Here is a 19,354-nt window from a genome sequence, read left to right on the forward strand (position 1 = left end):
AATGATTTCCATCAAAACAAATTGAATGCCAGCACACAGAACTAAACGGCTTTATAAAATGTCTTTTCCCTTAGTTTTAGTACTTCCCCCACCCCATGGTCATTTAACTGAAGTATCTTTGATTTTCCTGGTATCATGATGGGTTCTTATTACTCTCAGCTTTAAGAATCCAGAAGCCAGGTTGTGAATTTGTGCATTGTTGTGTGCAGAAAGAGGTACCCTGCTAGTTGGATGCCCAAAAAAGAAATGCCCGTGGCTGCATCCCTTCTCCGGAGCATTATTCTGTCTGTGAAGAGGGTTGTTCTTGTTATAACACCTCTTAGAGTGATTGAAGAAGAAATTCTTTTCTGTGCTGCTTGATATTCTGAATGCTGATCATGCTGTTCAAAGTATCTTTAAATCTATTCATTTCACTGACCGCAAAGAGGGTGATTATGTTCATAGAAAGGTTAAATTTTAGGCCAAGCTAGCACCTTTCTTTTTAAAAAATCAAGCGAATAACAGATCCAGTCATGGATACCTTAGTTAGGTTTCACACTGATTCCTAACTTAGACATTTTAGTTATTAGCAGTGGTATCTTGAAAGGCTACTTGCTACTCATTTTTAAGGAATCTAAAGATGTGAATCAAAGAAATGATGAAGGAACAAAATTTCTTTGCATTTCAGATCTATCCACATGCTTCATCCCCGGACCTCTTCATCTTGGATTTTCTAATTTTTTTTTCTTTTTTTTTTCTTTTTTTAGGCCTCCAACCAATCTTCCAAGCCATTCACTACCAAGTCTGCATATATTCTTATCTCAGGCTATTTCCTTTCCACACTAAGAGGATGATAGCAAATAATAATAATAACGAAAGAGTAAAAACACATAAAATACATTCTACAACTCATCACATAAATTTAGAAAATTGGTGGAAATAGGTAATTCTCTCAAAAGTATCCACATACATTAAGGTTTGACTCAAGGAGTAGAAAAGGTAGAAAGCTGATTGACCACAGAAGCCACTGAAAGGGTTGAAAGAAAAGTAGCTCTAACCCTGTCACCGACGGCTTAATGATTCTGAAACTGAGTTTCTTAGTTTCTTTAAACCTTTAAGAATCAGATAATTCTCAGGCTATATAATTTTTTTGTGTGAATTTAGAAACAGTGCTGCTCATGCACTTTGTATTCTTTGGGGCAATATTGATTGGTACGGCTGTCCTGATATAACACTTGCCTTCTGCAGTGATAAAGAATAAAGATTCCAGGCCGAGGCGAGAGCTTGGGGTTCAAGGTTGGTCTGGTTGCAGAGGCAGTTCCCACAAATTATGTAAATCCCAAATATGAACTGCTTAGATGAGATGGGTAGGGCCATCTTCAGATCCATTAACCTTGCAGTGTTTGATTTTCTCATAGCACCCTGTGCATATCTCAGTTTACTGGTTGTATCCATTCCTTGATTATCCATTTAATGGTGGAGTCATTCGCTAGAGGTGAACTTGAGGAAAGGGAATGCCTCTTATTCTTCTCGACATTGCTAGTGCTTTTACAGTACCCGCCATAGATAGGTCCTCAAAACATGTTCATTGAGTGAATGAGTAAAATGGGCGAGTGAATGACTAAGTGAATAGAAAGGTACTCCATTCATTTTTTTTTTAAACTAGCAGAAATCTTAATTTAAAAATAGAATAAAAAAGAAATTTAAAGACTTAGATCGCTTATGAATATGTATGCAGAATCCTAAATGGAATTCTAGCAAACCAAATTCAATAGAACATTAAAAAAATCACCTAGTGTGACCGAAGAGAGTTTATTCTGAGACCACAAGGAGAGTTTTCTATTAAGAAAACTATTGCTGGCGGTATAGAAATGTGAAGTGTTATAGCCATTTTGGAAAGCAATCTAGCAATATCTATTAAAGTTAAATATATATCTATATATTTATACATATATACACACATATATATGTGTGTGTGTGTGTGTGTGTGTGTGTGTGTGTGTGTGTGTATGTGTGTGTGTGTATATATATATTTTTGAATTAGATATTCCACTCCTGGGAATCTAGCCTAATAGAAGTAAAACCAGAAATGAAAGAAGTAAAACGACATATGTACAAAATGTTTATTGCAGCATGGTTAGGGTGGCAAAAAAGTGGAAACCAAGTTAATACCTGTCAGAGGGAAAAAGCTGACTATGTGATGGTATATCTGCGCAGTGGGGCATTATACCACCTTTAAAGAGAATGAGTTAGAGCTATTCTACATAATTTCCACAACGTATTATTGAGTGATAAAAAGCAAGATGCACAAAGGTACATAAAGGTACATATACATTTTGCTAAAAAATAAAAACAAAACCCCAAAAGGAAAACAAAGGAAAACAAGCAAACCTCTGTTCTGTATATTTACTAGTTGAATAGCTGTGACTGATACTACTTCCTTTGACTTTGGTTTTCTTCTTTGTAAAATTGAGGTGATGGTAATGCACATCTTACAAGGTTTTTATGAAGATTACATGAGTTAATACATGTAAAATGCCTAGTACATAAAAAGTATCTGAAAAATATTAACTATTATTATGATGGTGTTACTAGACCTGAATAGAAAGAACAGGCAGAATTGAAAGAAAAATATCAAAAAACTTGTTAACCTGGTTACTTTATGTGTCAATGAGGGGCTGATGTGGGTTGAAGGGAGAAGTAAATAAATCCAAGTAAATAAGAAAAAGAAAACTTGTATGTTTTACATGTATGCATTTATTTAAAATTATGACACATGAACTATATATAAAGATATAAAAGTAAAATTCTCGTAAAAGGAATACCGTATGTGAAATTAATAGACCCAATGAGAAAATATAGTACGAAACAATGCTGAAAAGGTATTTACTAAAATTTAATCCCATCTCTCCTTACTTATAACTGAGGAAACTTGGAAAGGTATTTATAGATATAAAGGATAAAGATATTTAAAGCCATCCCTCATTAACTCTGAAGGGAAAATATTACAACTAATTCCACAGGTGGAATAAAAGGGTTCTGTAGTGCCATGGTTGGGGAACGTGCTGCTCACAGGGAGCCCATACCGGAATCACAGTGAATGTCAGCAGGGCGAAGGTCTGTACTTTTTGACTTTTAGGGCTCTAGGTAAAATGCCTCTTCTTCAGAGGAACCTATCCTGGCCACATTACTCAAAGTACGTCCCCTTCCTTCCATTCTCAGTCACACTGCTCTGTCTGTATTTTCTTCAACTGTCACCACTAATTAGGAGAACTTCACTGAAATGCAGTGAAATCTTAAAATTTTTTCCTTATGTTTCCTAGGTCTATGTGCTGTTTAGACCATGGTTTTATTAACTGAATCAGGCTTCCTTGCTAACATTTTTCTTTGTGAAGAATTTTTCAATAAGTTTGTCCATACGAAATCAATTTCTGTGGACACCGCAGCTGAGAGCCATAATTATAATTTCTACTGTATGCATTGCTTATTGAAAGGCATTGGCTCACTGGAATTTCATGTCTTGGTTTTGCATACTTGCAAAAAGAAGGCAGTTATTCTTGCATCTCGTCTTTCCTGGAAGTGTTTTGTGCACAATAGAACACATTCTTCTGAAGTCCTTTGAGTTCCCCTGATGGAGTGAGATTGACATTGGGAAGACAGCATTATGATTGCTATCAGTGTTCAAAGGCCACTTTTCTTTCTTCTTGTTAACTTTATAAAGCTGCAAGTGTGGCCAAACAGCTAAGTCATCTCTTATCATACTTAGGGCTCTGTGTTAAGATCCGTTTAAGCTTGTGCCTTTTAAAAGTTTTTTTTTTTTTTGGTGGGTGGGGTGGTCAGGAGAGGTTTTCAGAACGGAAAGAATTTTTATTTTTCCCCTCTTGTGATCATAAAATAATCGTGCTAAGCCTTCATGCTTTAGAATAACTCTGGAGTAGATAAAATGTATGTTTGCCCTTGTTAGCTGGGCTGAATTTCTATGTTGTAGTCCAGTGATTACAGCCACAGATTTTCTAATTCCTGGCATTTCTACTAGCTGCCCTTTGACAAAAAGCTGTTTCTTGAACTGATGGTAACAGATGGGCTGTTTAACCACCTTTGTATACTTTCTTCTCAAGGTCCTCATGAACATGGAAGACATAAAAATCCGTGAAATGCAGATTTTTGACTACAGGAAAAAAATTGCTGAATCGGAGACTAAATTAAAACAACAACAGAACCTGTACGAAGCTGTGAGGTCAGACAGAAATCTGTATAGCAAAAATCTGGTAGAAGCTCAGGTAAAGAATATATTTATGTCTTTACGCTTTGATTCTTCCCCATCCTGGGTGTAAAGCAGCTTCTATTATCCTAATGGCAGTATTTAGAATAGATCAAGAAAAGAATCCCATGGAATTCATTTGAAATAGAAGATGAGTTTATGCAGAACTCTCAGATTGTTTGAAATGGAAATGATACAACTTGATAGGATGTGAAGATCATGGTCCTGCTTTTAATTATTATGTAGAATTGCCATTCTCCTGTTTCTAATTTTTAAAACTGCTGATAGGTGCTGTGACTCAGAGGGGAGCAGCGTACTCTTGTCGTTAAATTGCAGAGCTTCACTTTGTAATCTTTTAGTTATAATGTTTATTGTGGTGCCAATACCTCTTTTGTAAAATGAGGAATAAAGCGTGTGTGTGTGTGTGAGTGTGTGTGTGCGTGCATGTGTGTATGGCATATTCACTATGCATACTTTGCATATATCTATATATCTTGTGAGAATATTTTGATAATACTATAGAATACCTTGAGGTTGGTGAGCACAATATACAAAGGGATAGCCCAGTCATAATTAGTCAGGAGACCATTATTTTGAGAAAGACTCCCTTAAAAGCTCTTGAATATACATTTAACTTCCATAGGGACGGTGATGTCTATTTAATTCATTTTCCAACATTTCTCCTTTCATTTCGTTAGGATGAAATAACGGAAATGAAGAGAAAATTAAAGATTATGACACATCAGGTAGATCAGCTGAAAGAAGAAATCTCTGCCAAAGAGTCAGCACTAGTGAAGCTACATCTGGAACAGCAGCGGATAGAGAAAGAGAAGGAAACATTGAAGGTACAGATCTTATAATAAGAGTGATGGACCAATAATCTATCTATCCAACCCACTCAAGGCAGGCTCCGCACTCACTGAAGGTAACAAGGGGCAGAGAAGACAACCAAAGCACCAGGAGGATGGGCTCTATCACCTCCAGGTCAGGCTCCCTCACGGGGAGTGCTCCCAGGTGAATGGGGGAGGAGGCCGGTGGAGGTGCACAAGCATGTAGGTAACCTGTGCTGGCTCTCATCATATCGGTGGAAGGGAGCCTAGCAGGTCAGCAGTCCTGGAGCTCACAGGCTTCCTACAATCCCTTGTGCCCACACCCAACTCTCCTTGGGCCTCTCTAAGCCAGTGCTGGCAAGATCCTTTGTCCCTCTGCACCTAATTGTTGCTCGTTTCATATTTACTTCATGTGCAATATCATTAGTTACTGAGCTTTGTCCTTACTTGACTTGCTCTCAACCAGGTGCATAGTTCACTTTACGTCTGTGGGTCAAGAACTTTGCAACTGCTGTTCCAGGGGATTGCCTCTGACTTCATATATATATACTAAACTTATCATTTTAAAGCTACTAATTTAGAATATTCTCTGTCTACTAGTATAAAGAGTATTTCTAAGAATACATATCAAATAATTATACTATTTCGAATCCTCGAATGTTTTACTATAGCTATTTACTAAACCTTTATCTAATTTCATTTTCCTGTCCAAGCCAATAGATTTCCCTTCTAATCCATTTGACCAAAGAATTCAAAGAGGTGTTTGAAGAGGATGACACCAACTTTTATTTTGAAATGTATATGCAGAATACTCATGGATGCTTATGACCCATTTGTAGGAACTATCTACAACAAATAAGAGACTGAATACTTTGGTTTCTGTGCATATTAGCTTTCAAAGATAGGGACTATCTTGAAAATGTGTATCTAGTGTTGGACAGATTTAATACCATATATCCTTGATTCCAAGATGCTGTAGATTGAAATATGCACTCTTGATAATGAGTTTTGTCAATGAATAATAGGTTTTCATGGAAATAGAACTACCACATTAACTTAAGGCACAGTTGGCTTGAGAAAGATTAAACTGTAACAAAGTTACCTTTACAAAAAATATGGTAATTGATGTATTTAACTGTGTGAGACTTTCATCTCCCAACTCCAGCTTATGATAAAAAAAAAAGATAGAAAATTCTGCATTGAAATTTATTTACATATAAAGAAACACGAATACATTTTCTAAAATTTTTTACATGTCCTGCATCTTTGTCCTTATTCACCTTGTTTGAAAGAATAGTTTTATAGAAGGTAGCTCGTTCCACCCTGGGGGCCTGTAGTGGAATGGGGTTCATTTATCATTAAATGATTTAGAAGAACCTTATCATAAACATTGCTTTAGCCATGGGCCTCATGGACCCATGTTAGCAAGGCTTTGGAGTCTGTAACTCGATTTGGTACACCATCTCTTTCCTTTTAGAGGATGGCATTGATCCTCATCTCTTACATTCCCAAGTAATGCTCTATTCAAAAGAGTAATTATTACATAACCATAATGGTTTCAAGGTGGAACTAAATGTGTTCTACAAATTTTGCTTTAGAACAAGCAATGTGCTATGCAAAAGAGCAGTTATTCCTAGTTCCTTAGAGTTTGACTTCAGTTAACATTTGTTTCACTTATGCCGTCCATCACCAGGCATCTACACTTATAGCGTCAAAGAAACATCATAATAAAATAAAATAAAGGGCAAAAAGGCCTTGTTTTTTGGTCCTGGGCCAGCAGAGTTGGCAGCTGGTGCTCATGAAAGATGATTAAAGGGCTTCTGCTCTGGAGAGTCTGCTCTAAAAGGGGAATCTTAGGTCTGGGTAGCTTTGGGTCATCGATTATAGGAAGATGATTGCTTTGGACTTACTGTGAAACTAGGATATCTTTTCCCGCAGTATTTCCCATTAAGGGAAGAATGAGGAACAGAAAAAGGATGCCAGCTTGATTTATTATTTGAGGTTATCCAAGGGTGGCTTGCAATGGTGCTTTGACTGGCTAATTTTGGCCTATCGTTAAGCTCATTTGACATTCTTTAGAAAAATATGACAGCTCAAATATTGAGTTTCAGCCTCTTGACTTTTTTCAGCCTCAAATTTGAATCATGTTCCACATAGATCTCTGAATTTCATACTTCCGAAGTTTGTAAACCAAAACCCTGGAGAAAAGGGCAGATTTTCTAGTAACTTTGCTCCAAGAGACATTTAGCTTATTATTTTGAGTTTTACAAAGCTTTGTGGGTACATAACCCTCGTGGAAGGGCATGGCCTTGCCTGTTTGATAGACTAGAAAACGGCTTTTGATAGGACAACCCAGTTTACCAGTTCTCCAAGCCAACAGACAAACAATTATCCATAATAGGTCATCTACATCTTAATTTATCCCCCTCAAAAGAAAAACATTTTGGTCCTTTCATGTTTCTTTTCCCTTTTCAGTTGCTACCAGCTTCTACTGACTCCTCAGGTTTCTAGCTGTGGTCAGCACATTGCGGTTATGACAGAATGTCAGTAGTTCTCTGTAGATGTTGCTGCATCTGTGTTCATCTGCCCATTCTGTCCCAATCTTGTTTTATCAGCACTGAAGGAGCCATCTCATTTGGAGAGTCTGCCTCCTAGTTCTAACAAGCCACTGATTCTGTCTCATCACCTCCCAGTCATCCCACATCAATCTGACAGTACTTTGATTCTTGGTGAATAATTCAGTAGCAAATTCTCTATGTCCAGATCTCAGCATCGCATTAGTGACTGGCTTCAGGGCACCATATCTTTTAACTTAGTGGACTCTCTAGAATGACATGTATGGGAACTGTCACGGAGAGAGAGAAAGTCTAATTATTCTCATGGCTAGAAGGCTTCAGGTGGTCCTATTCGTTTTGTTAGATGTAAACAGATGGTTTCAGTGAAACTCAGTGAATGTCAAGGTCATGCATAAATGGGTGAAATTCCCACAAGTGTGGTTTTTGAGACGTAATTTAAGCCCACAGCCAAATTAGATGACATAAATTTCATAAATACCTACTACAGAACTGTTGTGGGTGCAGTGACTAAAAATGTGTCCAGCCATCATATTACAAGTAGCACTTTGTACACTTTCATACTACCAGTAACACTTTGAGGAATGCTGATAGCTTGGGTCCCACCTAGGACATTGTTTTATGGGCATTTGGGTACACAGCAGTTGTTACCATCTTTCCTGGGTGAGACAGCTCAGATTTATAGCAGCTAAATGCATCAGACCCAAGGTATTTTGTTGTTGTTAACATTTGCTGCCAACGTCTAATGCCACATCTTGTTTACAGCTCATAAATTTATGACATAAGGAGACCGCTCAGAATTTTGATATATTATGAAAAAACACCCAGCAATGCCAAACACACGAATGGTTTTACATTTCAGACAGATACTTCTACACACTGTTGATTGCATTTTAATATAACAGGGGTTTCATTTTGTTCTGCTGATGGATTCTGATCAGCTTTTGGCACTTAGGAACAGGGAAGTGAATGTTGCACATCTGGGAAAATAAGTTTTATTAAGGAAAGCACGAGCCAAGCAGGTATTTTATTGCTGTCTTCGCTGTCACCTTAAATGATTATAGAAATAGAAAGGCTGGTTCTTCAATCTCTTCCCTAACAGGTAAATTCCCCAAAGTGGTAAATACTAGACTAAATCTTTTCTCAATAAGCATTTCCTTTTGCTTATCCCTGGACCAAAACGTATTTCATGAATGAACAAACAAAATGTCTTAAAAGAAACCCTTGGTTTAACAGTAGCTGACTGCATTTAGTTTGTGACATTACACGTCTGTTACTCAGTGTGCAGTATCCTCTACTGTTTGGATAAGTTTGAGGTGTGGAGTTAATGACTCTTAGTCTTCATGGATTAGAGGCAGGCTTCATGGAGAGTTGGTTGGCTCACGGGTGCCATTTCTGGGTGGGTGAAGGTGGGAGTCCCACTACCTCCTTGAAAGAAAAATTACTTTTTCATTGTGATTTGCTGATCTGCAAGCCATTGAAAAGTTGAAACCGTAAGACTGTCATGTCATCTCCCTTGTGATTCCCAGAATGGGTGGAAGCAGAGCTATCCTGCCATTCATTTCTTCTCACGCTGACTTGGTCTGTGATAACACCTGTCCTACCCAAGTTTGCACGGATCCACTCAAAGACAAAATCTTCCTTTTTAATATGCATAACTCTGTGGCTTCCCACTGCCTACTCTCTACAGCGTGTGACCTTCAAAGCCCTTCCCAGGCGGGCTCAGCTGTTTTACCAGGCTTGGCTCCTGCTGTTCCTAACACTGTCATCCAGCCACGTGGATGCTTTGCTATCTGGCGAACGCACCATGTACTTTATAGTGTGCATGTCATAGTTCATACAAGCCTGACTGTTGGCTGCTTTCTCCCCAACACATCCTTGTCCACTTTAGAAATTTCTGTCAACTCCCATGGCCCTGACATATTTTCCTGTCTAAACCTTAGGCAGAAACAGGAACTCATTTCTGGGTACTCCTATATCCCTTTTCCCACCGTAGATAGCATTTCCACACTGTAGTATGGTTGGTTATATTTGTCCTCTACAATGGCTAGGGAATCCCTCATGTCTTATGTATTCTCTGTATTTGACTTGGAACTATTACATGATGATAATAGAGGGAACACAAGCTTCAGAATGAAAAGATCTAGGTTGAAATCTGAACTCTGCTACTTACTAGCTGTGTGACTTTGGGTGAGTTAATTCGGTTTTTTTGTTTGTTTGTTTTTGTCTCTGTAAATGTATTTATAAAATGAGGCTCAGCATAGCTATGCGAAATACCTGATATCATGCCTAGGATATTGTAGGTCACAAATAGACTTGTGGATATGCAGTGAATGTATCCTTTGATCAGAGGAGTTTTCCATTTGAAATTTACCAGTCCGCAGTCCCCTTTCCCCAGCACTCTTATGACTTCCATGTAACCTCAAGAGCTTCGAGATCTGAGCTCTCCCAGGAAGCCTCCCTGACAACTCTGGTCCTCTCACCTCCTGTAACATCAACTCACTGTCTGTGCGATAATAAAGATGTGGAAACATTATTGCCTGGACTTGTTAATATTTCCATAATGCTTATATATCTTATCTTCTCATCTGGATTAGAAGCATCTTAGGAGTAGGGTCTATATATCTCTCTATATCTTTTTATACCATTACATTGTTTCTGTTCTATCAAGATGTTTTAGAAGACAGACACTTGGTTGTTATCTTCATTAATTTAATTTTTGCTTAAAATGGGCTTTATCTCTGCAGTTGATATATTGGTGGTATTAGGACCATTACAGGAGCTGGTACAGAAAGACTTCCCACACTTGTGCTCACCCCCACATACTCCTCTGCACTATTCTTTGTGAATTCTCCCCAGGTTTAGTCAGTAAGAGAAGTGCTGTTGAATACCAATGAAGCTCCTGCTACATATATATAGAAAAATGATGGAAATCCCTCAAGGGCACGACTCATAGAATAAACATCATCACCTTAATGTGCATTGCTGTTTTTTTACGGTGTGTGTGTGTGTGTGTGTGTGTGTGTGTGTGTGTGTGTGAGAGAGAGAGAGAGAGAGAGAGAGAGAGAGAGAGAGAGAGAGGGGGAGAGAGAGAGATTGGGCCCTGCAGTCTTGGTTTGTGCTGTTACAGAGTGAGATTTATTCGCATCTTTCATTCTTTGTCAGGCTGAGCTGCAGAAGCTGAGACAACAAGCCCTGGAGACCAAACACTTCATTGAAAAGCAAGAAGCTGAAGAGAGAAAACTCCTTCGAATTATTGCTGAGGCTGATGGGGAGAGGCTGAGACAGAAGAAGGAATTAGACCAGGTAGGAGCACCTCCTCACCAGACCTACTAACCTCATTAGCAGATGTAACCGATTCAACTCCTCACGAATCCTCATTCTTCTCTAAGCTCTTCCATTCAGTCTATTGAAAGAACAGCAGTAAAGTCTCATCTTCTGTTGATTAATTATGAAATATTCATTCACTTATTCAGGTCATTTTTGTGAGCATTTACTATGTGCCAATCACTCCTCTAGCCACTGAGGATATAGTGACCAACAAAAAAACAAGGTCTATTCTAGTATAATATAACTGCAATTAATAATTACATAATTTGGGATTTAGAAAATATGCTTTCAGAGATCTGGAAGGTTGAACAAAGAGAGAGAAGTTGGCCAGTATAAGACAGTAAGGAGTGGTGGAACTTGGTAAAAGCTAACCCACCATACAGTCATTCGAATTTAAGCGTTTATAAAATAATGGGTTGGAAACAAACAACCAAACACCTATGGGCCAAGGATTATTGGATTATTATTATTTTGGATTATTTGTTGTACTTTTTCTCTTTCCAACAAGACTGTAAACACTCATGAGAGGAATCCAGTGTCGATTATCCAGCAGGCTTTTTCCAATCCCCCACCCACTGGGTGCCTAGCACATGTGGGCATTGGCTAAATATCCACTGACTGTATGAACACTGCTGCCATAATAAAAAGTGATAATGTCCCCTGGTGACCATGTCCTTCCCTACCTTTCTAGGTCATCAGCGAGAGAGATATCCTTGGGTCACAGCTTGTTCGGCGCAATGATGAGTTGGCGTTGCTGTATGAGAAGATCAAGATCCAACAATCTGTGCTGAATAAAGGCGAGAGCCAGTACAACCAGAGGGTGGAGGACATGAGAATCCTCAAGCTTGAGATCAAGAAGCTTCGCCGGGAAAAGGGGATTCTCGCCAGGAGTGTGGCTAATGTAGAGGAACTCAGGTAATACAAAACCCCTCAGAATTGAGGACATGATAGTCTGCGGGGAGCCCTTGAAATGACCTTATGTTCCTTTTGTTGGTAATTGAAAGTCTTTATCAACTTGTATAAAATAATTTTTTATATGTAGAAATTATTAGCAAATAATGAGAACAACTTTTTCATAATTCAGAATCTACATTCCGCCCAGTCTGTATCACAAAAAATGAACTTGTTCCCTTTTAGGAGAATATCAGCAAGCACAAAAAGATTTTTAAAAACTTTATTCTGGGTTTTACAAAAGAAGTTTCAAGTTAAATCACAGAATGCAAAATACTTACGATTCAGAAAAAAAAGTCCCCCATTGAGCTCTTTAGAATATCTTTAATAAGGCAGTATGAACAAGATGGAGCATCAATATTTAAATTGAATCCTGGTAACATTTGCACATCTTTTTCTTGGAGTTATATACAGAATGAAGAGGGGGGTAATTTAATTTTATCTCTATTTGAAAACTCTGTTTCCTTAGAAGGCAGACAAATTTTATATCTCACTCTCGATTTATCTTTTGCAGCTTTCACTTTAGCTTAGTGTGTCGCCGTCTTGCTTTACATTTTACATTATATAAGATGTACTTTTCCTTTGGGAAAACATCACCGTGTTTTATACAGACATTTGCAGGAAACCAAATAGGTCTGGTGTTTACTCAATAACTATCCTTATTCCCCAAAGACCTATAGACGAACAGTATCCTTGATGACCTTGGGACAAGGACACAGTTTGGATCTCCTTCTTAAATTAATTGAGTCAGAAGATGGTTTTGATATTGAGATGCAGTGAATGAATATGTTCAGGAATAGCAAGGGAAGTTGCCACCATTAAATACGGATCGATATTTTTTCTAAGAGTTGCTTGTGTTTCAGATGATGAAAGTAATACAAATTCATTGTAGAAAATGTGGGAAATGCAGAAAAAGTATAAAGAAAGGATTAGAAAAATCACTCATAAGTTTACTACCTAGAAATACCATCATTGGCATCTTGGAGACAAATGGTTTCATTCTAAGTAGCTATTGAATGATCTCTGAGACCATTACTAAACTTGCCAACCATGAGTTATTTTTATTACATACACAAAGGGCCAAATTCTACCCATTCTTAGCCAATATTGCTGGTTTGTTGATAATAGATTTTATTTTTCTTTTCAATGGGAAGACAACTTAATAACGATATCAGAGGCAAGCAGGCATGGATTCCAATCTCAGCCTTGCCACTTACAAGCTGTGTGAACTTGGGCACGTCACTTAACTTCTCTGAGCTTTGGACTTGCAGTTAAAATTAAACACAAAAAATAAACGTAACGTGCCTCCCACCGTCTAGCACAAAATAAGCTGTCAATAATGGTAGCTAATACTCTTCCCCTCCTCTTCTGATGACACTCTAGAAAATAGAAGTGTTAAAAATATGCCTTTAATTCTAAGCAGCTTGTTCTGAGCTCCCTGTTGAGTGAACATCATGTGGTTAATGCTAATGGGTTGTCTTGCTAATGAGGGGAAGTTGTATTATTGGTTTAAATGACGCAATTAAGTGAAAGAGATGGCTTAGTATTAGTAATCTGCATACCCACAGTAGAGGAGGACACATAAATCCTATTGCCTGTGTCAGTGCCAGGGCTTACCTCTTCTCTGCCCTTCCTCCCGTCCCCAGCAACAAAGCGCCCTGTTCCGTAGGGTGGCAGCCAGTTCACAGGGTACTGTGGATGGCTGTAGCACATCATCTACTAACTAACTAAAGATTCCCGAAGATTTTGGAAATATGCTTGAGCCAGAGCTAGGTCTTCAGCACTTTTTCAGCCATCTGTGTAGTTGTGGAACATGAGAGGAAATATCGGTCCTAACTCAGGGTTTCTCAATCCTGGCTGCACATTAGAAATTACCAATAGGACTTTAGAACTTACAAAAATCTAAGCCATATGCAAGACCAATTAAAGCAGAATCCCTCTGGGGATTAGGTCGGGCAAAGGTGTTGTCAAAGCTCCCCAGGTGATTTCCGATGTGCCTTAAAGGATGACCAAGCACTGACTGACTGGTGTCAGGTGATCACCTGAGCCTCACTGTCTTGCAGTCAGATTCCACACCTTGTGGTGGACGGTAGCTTGTTCTCTTGCTGCTACCATAGAGACATTTAGAAGCATTAAAAAATATATTGAAATCCTCCTAATTTACTTCCTCCCTCTTCTTTCCATATACTTCTAAATTTCTTGGGTATCCAGAACCATGATTCTGAAGTAATGGCACTAAAAAAAAAAAAAAAAAGCTAAGGCTGATTGTTGAGCTCTGCAAGAATTGATATAATCTATGTTTGGCCCAGATTAGAAGGCTGGTATTAGTGTTCACAGAAGTCTCTTTAATTCCAACTTTTTATATAAGGTATATGTAACCACATAAAGATAAGATCTTCAAATGGGTGGAGAATTCTTTTGCAAAAAGTGTGTCTTATTCAGGCAGGAGCTTTTCCACATGCAAAGAGAATTCCTGAAGGAGAGAACACGATGCCGAGCCCTGGAGGAAGAACTGGAGAACCCCATGAACGTGCACAGGTGGAGGAAGCTTGAGGTAACCCTCCGGCGGGGCCTTCCTCTCACCCCCACATCTCTTCTTCTACCCCACATGGCTTCCTACCTCAAGCACAATGAGAAGCATGGTTTCATTTAATGCTATGCAAATTGTCAGGGTAAATGTAAGGCTAAATCAAATGTCAACTGAGTTCCTAGAACCAGATGATTCACTTGGCTTTCATTTAAAGTATCTTGGACAAAACCCATTCTACCTGAAGAAGACCCAGCAAAAGCTGTGAACTGGCCTCACTGATTGACATTTGTTTTTCTACTTTACATAGTTTTCGGTCAACCAGCTATCCTGCAGCTGCCTGTTAGTTTTGGATTGTTAATTGCCTTTAGCTACATTGACCACCAGCATCTTCAACCATCTTTCAATTGGTCTTTATATTCTTTTATTTCATGCAGGAAATATGGCTTTTGTGAACTTGCCCACTTTTCGAAGGACCAGCATTGTGTTAGGCAAACGCTTTCTTTTAGGATCTGGGCAACACAACTGAAATTCTATGGCCCAGTGATGAATAATACAGGTGTACCCTGTTTTATTGCCTTTTGCTTTATTGTTCTTCAACAGGTGTTGCATTTTTTGTTTTTTGTTTTGTTTTGTTTTGTTTTGTTTTTTTTTTTTACAAGCTGAAGGCAAGACCTTCTACCAGCAAAATATTACAATGTGCTTGATTTATTGCAATACTGGCTTTATTATGGTTGTCTGGAACGGAACCTGCAGTATCTCTGAGGTCTGCCTGTAGACCTCATATTTTATTTTATGATGGTCATCTCCTCTAGTTGTAGCCAGCAATGTGGGTGCCAAACGGGGCTTCAACTAAATTAACCATTAGGGCATTGGGAGAATATAAGTCTGTGATACAAGAAAAAGCAGGGCAAGGGAGAAAATCAGCCAAGTAGGTTTTTGTTTTCCATTTTTATTTTTTTCTTTTAATGAAGAAAACGTTAAGGATAATGCATTATAAATTATTATATAAACATGAGGCCTGAATTTTAACAACATCCAGTCTTGCCAAGTGAATGTGTGCCAGATCTAGTCCCAATATATGGATATCAGTTGGCACTGCTTAGTATGTCTTAAGCAAAATCAGAATTAATGGAATATCTCTCCCCCTCCTCCCTTTTGAACCCTCCTCTATTCCTCTTTAAATGCCAAGAGGGGTGTAGTTTATAAAACTAACAATAATACGGATGTGTTTGAGGAAGAGGAGCTGAAGATTTTAAATCCATTTATTGCCACATTAGTTTATTCTGTGTGTTTTCAAGCAGATCTTTAAAGTTTCCAATTCCACGTCAATTTCTATTTAAAAAACTAGAAAATAAAGACTTTGGGAGGCAGTTGAAAATTAGCTACTGGATTAATTCAGAATGTCAGTACAGTTGGAAGGGAGGCTTTGGCTTAAAGTCTACCGACAGGCTATCAATTTATAAGTGTAGATTTTGTTTGAATTGTACACAGATAGCTATCGAAGAGGCATCAAAGTTTCATGGATTGATAACACTGTTTGAGAACTAAATCCATGGTCATGTTCTGCTGCCAATTATTAGCAGAAGTCCACATCCTGGAAGCCTTCCCCACCATAGGCTGTAATGCATCTTCTTGTTGACAATTATCAAAGGAAAATCTTGAGGCTGAATGAATTAGGGAGCTCGATCTCATTCCTATGGAAATAAGATGATGGTAGTGGAAGCTTCAGAGTATAGTATTTAAGAACCACAGGCTTTAGAACCTGGCATATCTGGGCTGGAATCCAACTCTGACCCTTACCAGTACAGGCAGACTTAATCCTCTGAGCCTCAGTTGTCTTATCTGTGGCTGATGCTATCTCAGAGGGCTGTCATGTGGCTAAAACTGGACAATATATAAAAAGCACTTAGCATGGTGGCAAAGAATTAGGTATCATGCATAGTAGCTATTTTTGCTGTTGTTAGTATTATTTCTCCTGATGGAATAAGCATACTCATTTTCTATTTATTGGCTAACCGGAACCAATAGATAAGACATCAGACAAACTTTTTGTTTTGATGACCATTCCATCTGTTACACTTTTCTTTTGGTTCTAATTCTCTGTACTGGGTCTGCACATTTGCAGTATATTTTAATAAAACAATAATTATTTTGCATAGGGACCTCAGCGCTTTGAAACTGATGATAGCTCAGCCACTTTATTTTGTTCCCCTTGAACAGGCCAGTGACCCCAGTACCTTTGAGCTGATACAGAAAATTCACACCCTCCAGAAGCGTCTCATCAGCAAGACGGAAGAGGTGGTTGAGAAAGAACTGCTCCTTCAGGTAGCATTCTCATTTTCTGTACTCATTGAACAAGCATATTGTCTTAGCACTACCATCTCCAGGACCCTGTTTTCTACTATTTGGCAGTGTTGCATACCCGATTTTCAACTGTAGATGGCAACAGTGACTCACACACAGAGAACAAACAACCTGATTAATTGGTCTTTTATGCTGCCATCACTGATATTTCAAGAATTCTGGAAAATAAGTTCAAGGCTAGGCTTACTACATTGGGTAGTGTGAGCTGCTCCACGCCCCCGCCCCCCCGCCCCCCGCATCTCTATAGTTTTATTTGTCAGATTCTTTTAAATACTTTTCTTCATGTCTACGCATAATATGAAATGCCATGATTTTGATTTTGAAAATTAGCTTTTACATAGAGCACAATATGTCCTCTTGAAGATCTGTGAGAGTGAAATAGAAGGAAAGATTTCTTTTTGAGGACTTTATGCAGCGAATTATTCTGGAGCAATCAGGAAGGGTAACATCCTTTTAGGCCTATATCTTTGCAAGTTGTCATCACCATCATCACTGTTATCATCATTATGCCAGAGACTGTGCTGATGGCTTTAGCGACCTTGTCTCAGTTCCTCTTCACAGTTCAGAGGGTGGGTGTTGTCATCCCCACGGGTGAGGAAGTCGGGTACCCAGGAGTGTAGTGTGGTAAAGACTGTAAATTCTGGTGTTAGATGACGTGGGCTGGAATTCTGCCTCTGCCAATTTGTGTGAGGTTAACTCCTCTGCACCTGGGGTCTTTCATCTGTATTATGGGGTAATAATAGAACCTGTGAAAAGAGATGTCATGAGAACCGAAAGAGGTTAGCATTATGCTTGGCACATCGTAAGTGTCTAAACATTAGTAATTATTCTTATTATTTCTCATTCTGAAGCATATAAATGATCTCAGCCACTGGGTTACCATTAGTAAGAGGAGGAACTTCTGTCTATGAGCAAGGGGCATTTGCCCCTTCGCTTTACATTTTGCCTTAGAAAAGACTTCTTCCCTGATGTTGGCTAAACAGCAAGTAGCTTTCCAGAGCATCACTATGCGGAGTGGCCAACGGGAGTGTTTCTCTTCTCTTATAGAGGAACATAATGGTTAGGAGGGCCAGCTTCGGAGTCAGAAAGACCTGGTTTTGAATCAGCTCCCACACTTTATATTTCACAACATGAGAAGAATTACATAAGTTTTCCAAATCTCAGTTACTCTGTCTGTTAACAACATCCAGTTTCATCATGGGAGGAAGATAATCCAGAGCACACAACCTGGATGTCCTGTTCTAAGGATAACCAGTTAGTGCATGGGCACTGGGGTCTGGCAGTCCAGGGTTTGAGCTGTGGCTCTGCCAATGCCAGCCACAAGTCGCGTGCCCAGGACCATGCAGCTGCCAAGCGTGGGGACTCGGCTGTCAGTTCCAGAGCCCACGCTTTCTACCCCTTCATCACCCTGCCTCTCCTGTTAGTTTTAAAAAGAACCAAATTTTGTGTTTTGCCAAACCTCTCTATTGTAAGTTTGTCTCATATTTCTTCAACTTCTCTAACTTTATTATTTCTTCCCTTTTACGTACTTTCGGTTTCTTCTTTTTTCCCCTACCTTAAGATTGATGCTCAGCTCATTGATGTTCAGTCTGCCTGTCTAATGTAAACATCTACAGCTATAAAACATTCTTTGAAAATTTCTTTAGTTCCTTAACACAGGTTATGCAATGCAGTATTTTCATTTTTGTTTTGTTCTAAATATTTTATGTTTTCAGAATCATTTATCTTTTGAGTAAGCCTTAAAAAAATATCCACTATTTCTCCTATGGTAATTAAAATTAAATTTCCAAATATATATATATATATTTAAATTATTTTTTTGTTAATGATTTCTCACTCTTTTTTTGCATCATGATCTGTACTACATCGATTCTTTGGAACTTGTTGAGACTTCCTTTGTGACTAAGTGGTCAGTTTTTATATCTGATGCCTGTGTGCTTGTAAAGTATGTTCTCTCTAAATGTTCCAGATTCAGAGGTCTATTCATCAGACCAACCTTGCTAACTGTATTTTCCAAATCTATATCTTTCCTGATTTTTTTTTATTTGCCTACTCACTGCAAAAAATTTGGAGATTTGTCTGTTTCTTCTTGTAGTTCTGTCATTTTTTTTTTTTTTGCTTTAAGTACATTTTAGATTATATTTATAAGTTGAGTAAAAGATTATGATTTTTATTTCTTCCTGGTAAATTATTCCTATAATGTTATGCAAGAAACCTTCTTAATACTTAATGCTTTTACTTACAAAATTGTCTGATATTACTATAACCCAGAGGTTTTCTTTTGCATAACTTTTTAATATTTTTAAGCTTTATGCGTCCCCCTATTTTAGGTGTCTTTCTTTTTTTTTCTTTTTCTTTATTTCTTCTTTCCTTTTCTTTTTTTCCTTTAAATATGTATTTTATGAAGTGATCATCCTGATAACTCTAGTACCCATCTGACGCCATCTGTAGTTATTACAATATTATTGACTATATTCCCTATGCTGTGTTTTACGTACCATGATTATTTTTATAACTGCCAATTTGTACTTAATCC

The 19,354-nt window shown here is 38.3% G+C and overlaps 1 protein-coding gene across 3 annotated transcripts in view; it reads left to right on the plus strand.

The window, feature by feature from the left end:
* Positions 1–19,354, plus strand: part of CFAP58 (cilia and flagella associated protein 58) — a 129,882-nt gene that overhangs the window by 27,402 nt on the left and 83,126 nt on the right. For all 3 annotated transcript variants that reach the window (XM_036223399.1, XM_036223398.1, XM_036223400.1), the window contains 6 exons: positions 4,098–4,259; positions 4,939–5,085; positions 10,809–10,949; positions 11,665–11,888; positions 14,367–14,478; positions 16,675–16,779. In XM_036223399.1, the coding sequence (XP_036079292.1) occupies positions 4,098–4,259; positions 4,939–5,085; positions 10,809–10,949; positions 11,665–11,888; positions 14,367–14,478; positions 16,675–16,779 (891 nt within the window). The remainder of the gene's footprint in view (positions 1–4,097; positions 4,260–4,938; positions 5,086–10,808; positions 10,950–11,664; positions 11,889–14,366; positions 14,479–16,674; positions 16,780–19,354) is intronic.

The sequence above is a fragment of the Rousettus aegyptiacus genome, unplaced genomic scaffold (genome assembly GCF_014176215.1).
Source record: "Rousettus aegyptiacus isolate mRouAeg1 unplaced genomic scaffold, mRouAeg1.p scaffold_m13_p_6, whole genome shotgun sequence".
NCBI classification, from domain to species: domain Eukaryota; kingdom Metazoa; phylum Chordata; class Mammalia; order Chiroptera; family Pteropodidae; genus Rousettus; species Rousettus aegyptiacus.